This window comes from Macrobrachium nipponense, chromosome 6 (assembly GCF_015104395.2).
Source record: "Macrobrachium nipponense isolate FS-2020 chromosome 6, ASM1510439v2, whole genome shotgun sequence".
Lineage (NCBI taxonomy): Eukaryota > Metazoa > Arthropoda > Malacostraca > Decapoda > Palaemonidae > Macrobrachium > Macrobrachium nipponense.
The window spans coordinates 107,539,529-107,547,028 of NC_061108.1; the positions used below are offsets into that span (position 1 = coordinate 107,539,529).

Consider the following 7,500-nt stretch of genomic DNA (forward strand, 5'->3'; position numbering starts at 1 on the left):
GGAAGATTATGTACTAAATAAACCGGCAGCAGATTTGAGGTATATATATACCAGGTCATTAGTCTCCGCTGCAACAGATAATTTTCTAAAACTGCCCGCCCCCCAACCCCCTCACCAACTAAAAAAAAAAAAAGTCAATCTCGGCTCCTGAATCCTATTACTTGGCGTTTCTGGCATCCTGCGTGCTTGGTGAGGACTTCTCATAAATTCCATGTAGTTTAAGGCAAAAATATTAATCACTTACACAAGTAAACATTTATTATTTTCATCCAAAATTAATATCAATAATCTACGAGTACCCTTGAAGAGTCATTTTTTCTTTTAAAAAAAGAATCACAGTCACTGAAAATGTAAAAGTATTTCACTCATCCTACATCATAGTTGAATAATTAACCATAAAGAAAACCTTAAAGAAAACTATTATTCATAATTAGAAAAAAGAAAATAAATTGAAGACACAATTTTACGAGACTGGACTATATTATTATCAAAAGTACCTACTGTAAATGATACTTACTTGTTCTAATTGTAGTGATTTCTCCTAGTTTTGTCATTAGCACGAAAAGAAATGTTTATGTCTTCTTTCTGTTGTAGCAAAGCGATAAGAAAATAATAATGGGAATCATAATAATATGATAAACATTGAAGAACAAAAAATATGACGCAGTAAGTTGTTTAGGATGCAGATGTAACAGGTTTGAGAGTTTTGAAGATGTATGAATAATATACAAGATTTATGCAACGTAAGCGGAAGCATCAATAGGAACTTGGTTTACGAAGGGGCCAACAACTCAGTGCCTAATCTTCAGCGTCAATGGGTCACAATGAACCCTGAAGGCAACAGTGTATCTTTCGTAAGAAGAAAAACTTTCTCTCGACGGCAGAAATGGTAAACCTTTTCACTAAATGAAAAGCATGGCTCTGAAATGCGATTTAAAAACTAAAGAGAATGATAAAGAAATTTGTTTTCCTGTTTTGTGTTTGTAAGCTCTGGCATTCAGTTATGAATAGAACTTCACAATAATGAGGAAAACTTCTAAATTACAACTGATCAGTATGATTCCAAAAGTGTTTCGTGTAGTCTCCCCTCTGTGCCAACAAAAGTTGTCAAAATAAGCACTTTTGTGGTAATACAACAAACTCTCTCTCTCTCTCTCACTCTCTCTTGAAGATACCTATTTAGAGAAAATCCACAGCATCCCAATTCTTCTGGCAAAAGTAAGTACTAATACCTTTTTATAATCCATCACCGTATGTTAGAAGCCTCCCCAGGAGTGTTCCATGATTTACATTTTCAAATTACTTTTATTTTTCCAGGTACTTCGTGAGCTTCATTATACAGTTCCAGTTCCACAAAGCTCTGTGCCTGAAAGCAGGGCAGTATGACTCCGAAGACCCCAGCAAACCATTGCACAAGTGTGATATCTATGAGTCAGTTGAGGCTGGCAATGCTCTTGGGTGAGTTGAAAATCCAGTCAGTCCAGGTTTCATGGAAGAAAAAAGACACTCATAAAAGTAATATAATTCTCTTTTATATCACCTGGAGGTAGAATATTCTCTTAATAACTCTTTTAAATGTGTTTTCTGTATTTGTCTTAACTGTTCTTCTCTTCGACCTTTCCAGGGATATGCTCCAGCTGGGGTCTTCCAAACACTGGAAGGAGGCCATGAGCGTCTTGACCGGAGAAGAGGGGAAAATGGACGCTTCCGTCATCAGAGAATACTTTAAGCCTCTGGAGGATTGGCTCAGGGAAGATAATCTTAAGCACGGAGAATTTGTTGGATGGAGACCAGGTAAGAGACAACCTGAGAGGGACTTTCTTTTTTTTTTAGCTGAATTAAAGTTAAGTATTTGTTTACAGTTTTCAGATTTCAGCAACAATTTCAGTTATTTATAATTGGCTTCTGTATATCTTTTATCCATTTCCTTGTGACAAATTGAACTTTAGCGTTTTTAAAAAATGATTGTAATATTGTTAAACATTGGTTTTAAACAATGGCCATAAATCAGACATTATGAACTTGTACAAATTACTAAACAGGGCTGCCCAACTTTTTGGACCTTCAGCTAGTGAGTGTACATTATGAAATTTCTTGTGCACAACCATCCCACCAGCGACTACCTCGTGAACTAATTAACAGTTAGAGGATAATAAACATAAAATATATACGAACCGAACACATTCCAGTACTTAGCATTACTGATGTGAAGGTTGTGCAAAAGAAGTATAGTAACATTCACCTGACCCCGTTTGATCCTTGAGCATTTTCCTTATGGTGTCACCAAGCACTCATAAATTTCTAAATATCTTCCTCGACCTTTTACCTAGTGGGTCGATATAAAAGGCCACTTTCATGGTTTGACCACAATTCACAATGGTCAAGATTTGTGTTAACATAAAAGAAAAAAATCATAATGATGGCGTTGAAGTTTATGCATTTGTTTATAATGGCATTTTCAAGTAAGTCTAGATTTTACATGTAGTTCCTTGGATTTTTGTGGTTTGGTAGTCCGTGTGCGAGGTTTTCCAAGCTTCCTCTCTCTACAGAGGTGAAGATAAAACGTCACATGCTTCAGTTCTTTTGTTTTACTTCTGTTTTTATGTTTGGTTCCTGTCTTGATGTTAGGGGCATCAAAGGACTTTTGTCTGCCCGACAAAATTCCCAGAAGGGAAGGTTTTCTTGTTCAATACAAAATACTACGGGATTTCGGTTGTTATCGCAAGATGTCCCGTTGGCCCTCCAGTGTATAGCTATACCATTTACTTCAAGAAGTGAATCCCATCTTAACATTTACGGACAGACTTTCGAATTAATTCATGATAATTTTCGCCCGGTTGTTCAGAATCTAAAGGTCCACGCTTGTCCTCTCACTCATTTTAACATTATATGACACTTATGGTTCGCCTGTAAGCATAAACCATGCTGTTCGAAGACGGGGACTTCATCTTCTACTCTCACTAGGTCAGTCTCCCTTTCGGTGTTGTGAGTAATGATTCTCATGTGGATTAGGAACTTACAATGTTGCTCTACATCCCTATGCCTCTGTGTCTCAGATTATCCTGTCGTTTCTTAAAAGGCATTTATTCATGTGCTCCTTGCCCTCATTCCCATCTGGCTTAATCAGTCGACAAAAGCGTTTGGCTGGGAAAGGTCAATACAATCCAGCAATATCATTTTAAATACTTGGATAGTCGAAACGCACGCTGTTTGATTTCTCAGTATCTAGTACGTGTGAAAAGGATCTCATGATTTATCCTTTTTTTATTTTTGCTTGTTCATAATGCACATCTCGTGGAAAGAGGACCTCCCTATTGGTAAAGAGAGATGCCATACCTTCTCATTTCTTTTTTATTTTATTCTCATTTTCCTTCTCCTACAGAGTTCCAAACCCTTACATGTAAAACGTAAGAATTGAAAGAAAACAGAAGCAGTCTGCTTATGAAGTTTGTGTTTAATTAAAAAAATATTTATTTTTTTCGTGGCAACCAAATGTATTTTTAATTAATCCAGACTGCTGTTTGCCTACTCATTTAATCAATTCATCAAGTAATCCTTTCCTTTTAAGCAAAAAAGGAAAGGTACCATAGTAGATTCACATCATCCGTGTATTTGATGCCTAGGCCCGTCCCTTACAACGACGTAACCCTCAGGAGAGGTGGAACATACATCCTGCCTATGTGAACTCTCTCGAGAGACTGAGAGTTTCCAGCCCAGTGTTTGGCTTATCAATAGCCAATCAGGAGCGTTGTAAGGGACGGGCCTAGACATCAAATACACGGATGATGTGAATCTTCAATAGCAGCGTAATTTGAAATGCCCCTTCGTTTATCACGATTCCCTTTTCATTTCAAAATCGAAGCAGCATTTAAGTGAAACTATATTTCAAGATTCAGCAGCGCCAGCATAGCTCACAAAGCCGTTGAGATAACAAAAGAAAAAAGGTAGAGCAGCCAGGCATGAAAAGAACGCGATAAATGGACCCGGCATAACAAGAACTAAGCCGTTTCAGCAATTTTCTACCAATAGACTACGCCCGGCCGAAACGCATTAAGGCAGCGTCACGCCTGGCCCATTTTGGCTTCGGTCCCGTGAATTCACGTTGGTAAAATGCTCGCTAACTAAAGGGATTTGGATGAAGGATAGTGTTATACTTCACTGTTTTGTTTACCTTCGTTTTGCAATAGAAAAACGAAATGAAAATTCGATCACGGAGCTCAATATATACACGCAACTTCCGAACAAACGTATACATTCAAAGGGGTTTAAGTGTAAAAATGTACAGAGACTTGCAGTCATTTTTTGAGATTAGCTTTCGAAACAGCTTCAATTCTTTTTCAGTCACAGAACATATAGTGTAACGATTCATCCGATGACCTAAATAAATATTTCTCTCTACGTCATATGCAGATAAGTAAGAATGAACGGTGGTTTTTCATTTAACACTTTCTCTTCGCTTTAAAAATGAAAGGAAATCAGATTCAGTTCCTGTTTCCTTTGTTTCGACTCAATTTATGCTCGGTGTATGTAGACCTCCAGGCATCGTAGGCAAAGAGCTTTACTCTCAATGCAAAGCCGACTTTAATAAGAGGCGAGGGAGTGCCACCTCTATCGGCGCGTAGGAATTCACACAACACCAACAAACTATCACACGCCTCTCCCCTTCCCATTTCCCCATTCCCCTCCACCCCTTCCCCTCTCTCCTCCCTGCAACGGAGGAGATATTCTGAAAGAAGTATTCCTACTGGCCTCAGTAATTGGAGAAACCTTCCTGAACTCGATATGAACACTGATCATAAGTAGCGAGATCAGAGCTTAATAGCTATAATTCGTAGACCGTGTAAATAAACTGGGAGCTTCTTCTTCTTTGCCTTCTTACATACGTGTCCATCTTCTCGCCTCATGACATGACCAAACCATTTGAGTCTTCTTTCCTGAGCTTTTTTTGAAACCTCTAATAAATAGATAAATAAAATGGGAGCAAACGCCATGAAATCAACTTAATATGTATAGAAGTATATGTTCCAAAATCTAGAGGCCTTTAACCGTGTTCGTACCTTTTACCTCACTTATTCTCCGCCAGGAAAAAAGAAAATTTAGGTTACATGGTTTGATTTACAAAAAACGAGCAGTCGCAGAGGAGAACTATATTGATGACCATTGCCATCCTGAAGTCATATTGCTTTTCAATCCTTCCAAGAAATTAATAGTTCTGTTCTTGCTGTAAGTCAACGGCCATCAGAGAACAAACTCAAAACCTTTTTATCCAAAAAGTTAGCAGGAAAATGTTTTTGCATGTCTTGATTGTAATATTTATGCTTAACGTCATAAAGTACATTATAATAGTTAAGTCTATGTTGTTAATTCATAATCCAGTGCATTATAATCTTGTTGATTCATAATCCAGTGCATTATAATGCACTTGATTCATAATCCAGTCCGTTATAATCATGTTAATTCATACTCCAGTGCATTATAATCTTGTTAATTCATAATCCAGTGCATTATAACCTTGTTAATTCATAATTCATTGCATTATAACCTTGTTAATTCATAATCAAGTTCATTACAATCTTATTAATTCGTAATCCAGTGCATTATAATCCTGTTGATTCATAATCCAGTGCATTATAATCTTGATTTTATGAATGGAAACCATCACCACAGGCAGCTTTTTCAATACAGCTCTTGTGCCTTTGAAGTATAAGTTTTCGAATACCTTTGTGAAGTTCAGCCATTCTGACACTTGAACAATCATTACTATGGCTTTTGTTTCTCCTTTTATTGCCGTTGTTGAAGCTGTAATCGTTATCGAATACCAATAGTCGCAGTGTTATTATTATCTGTAGCAGCAGCAGCAGCAGCAGTTCTGCAATAGCTGTATACCTCACCCAACCTCTTTGCTTTCTTTATACCCAGCTCTTTTTCTCCTCTGCCTTCCTCGACCCGGTTCCTCTTTCCCCGAGAAAGCGTGAGGAAAGAAAGCTCCACTCCAATAACCCGCGTTATACCTTGCTGTCAGTCCGTCTTAGGAAAATCTCTTTTGGGCCAAAGTCTTCTTTTCTCCTCAACTCGAAGGTGTCGTCTGGCCATCTTAGCTGGCGTGCCTTTCTTTTTTTCTTTTTTTCTTTCCAGTCGAAGCCTTTGGGAAAAATCTGTTTTCTTACAGCGATGGTTTCGTCCCGGCGTTTTCGTTTATTTCTCGGTTTTTTCGTTTTCGCGATGGTTTTTCGTCGTTCTTCGGTCCGGTTTCGTTTTCGTTTTTCGTTTCGTTCGTTTCGTTCGTTGTTTTTTCGTTCGTTAGTGTTCCGGTTGTTCCGTTTTTCGTTCGTCGTTTTCGTTTCCGTTTTTCGTCCGCCAGGGAATTTTTTATAGCTCCTCTCTCTCCTCGTCTCTCGTCTCTCTCTCTCTCTCTCTCTCTCTCTCTCTCTCTCTCTGCATTTCTTCTTTCTTTTTGCCTTAACTTAATGTTTTTATCCTCTTTTTTTCATATTTTTCTTTCTCTATTAAATTAGGACTTTTCTTGCGTAGACCCTAACCCATCTCTCTCTCTCTCTCTCTCTCTCTCTCTCTCTCTCTCTCTCTCTCCCTCTCTCTCTCTCTCAAACAATAAAAAAAGAAAACAAATATCGTAAAAAGTGGCTGGATAGTACATGCAGGTTAATACTTAGAATATAGGACTCTCTCAGCAGTAGCAGATGTCGTGTCTCCCTGGCACTTTTATAACTGGTGCCAGGCTTTAATAACAGGTGTTGCACCTTCCCCGAAAGTGTTAACAGGTGCTCCACCTTCCCTACAAGTGTTAGCCCTCTTAGCAGATGTCATCAGTCCTCTCGGTGGGTATCAAGCATTTTTAGCTAAATCCCAGGTCTTCTCAGAAAGTGTCAGAACTTTTTAGCAGACATCAGTCTATTTTAGCAGCCCTGTTGTTTTTAGTAGTTGTCTAATTTCTCAAAAGGTAGTGGCTCTCTTTAATGGGCGTCAGTCTAATTAGTTGAATTGAATATAGAACTTAGGCCAATAGCCAAGCACTGGGCCTTATGAGGTCATTCAGCACTGAAAGGTGTAACAGGCGAAAAACCTTGCAGCTATGAATCAAGTGTTAGGAGAGGGTGGAAAGTAAAATGAAGAAAGATAATATGAAAGGAAGTACAGTAAAAGGGACGAAAGTGGTTGCAGCTAGGGGCCGGAGGTACGCTGCAAAGAACCTCAAGTAATGCCTACAGTCCACTGCAAGAGGTCCACTGACGGCACTAACCTCCTTCGGTGTAGTCTTATTAGTAACCGTCTCCCCTTCTGATCTGGTGTCAAAACTTCTCAGCAGGTATTTAGCCTCCTTACTAAGTGTCAGTCCTTCTCAAAAGGTGCTTTACCTCATCAAATTTCAGGCCCTCCTGATTGGCACTGCTCCTCCTTAGCAGATATCAAGCCTTCTCAGCAGGTGTCAGGCCTTCTTAGCAAGCGTCGATGCTTCTTGTTGTTGGAGGGAGTGTGTGTAGT

At 38.7% G+C, this 7,500-nt stretch overlaps 1 protein-coding gene across 1 annotated transcript in view; it reads left to right on the plus strand.

Annotated features, from left to right (window-relative positions):
• LOC135216844 (angiotensin-converting enzyme-like) overlaps positions 1-7,500 on the plus strand; it is a 24,397-nt gene that overhangs the window by 15,602 nt on the left and 1,295 nt on the right. Inside the window, exons 12-13 of the mRNA XM_064252354.1 lie at positions 1,318-1,458; positions 1,625-1,794. Coding sequence (XP_064108424.1) covers positions 1,318-1,458; positions 1,625-1,794 — 311 coding nt within the window. The remainder of the gene's footprint in view (positions 1-1,317; positions 1,459-1,624; positions 1,795-7,500) is intronic.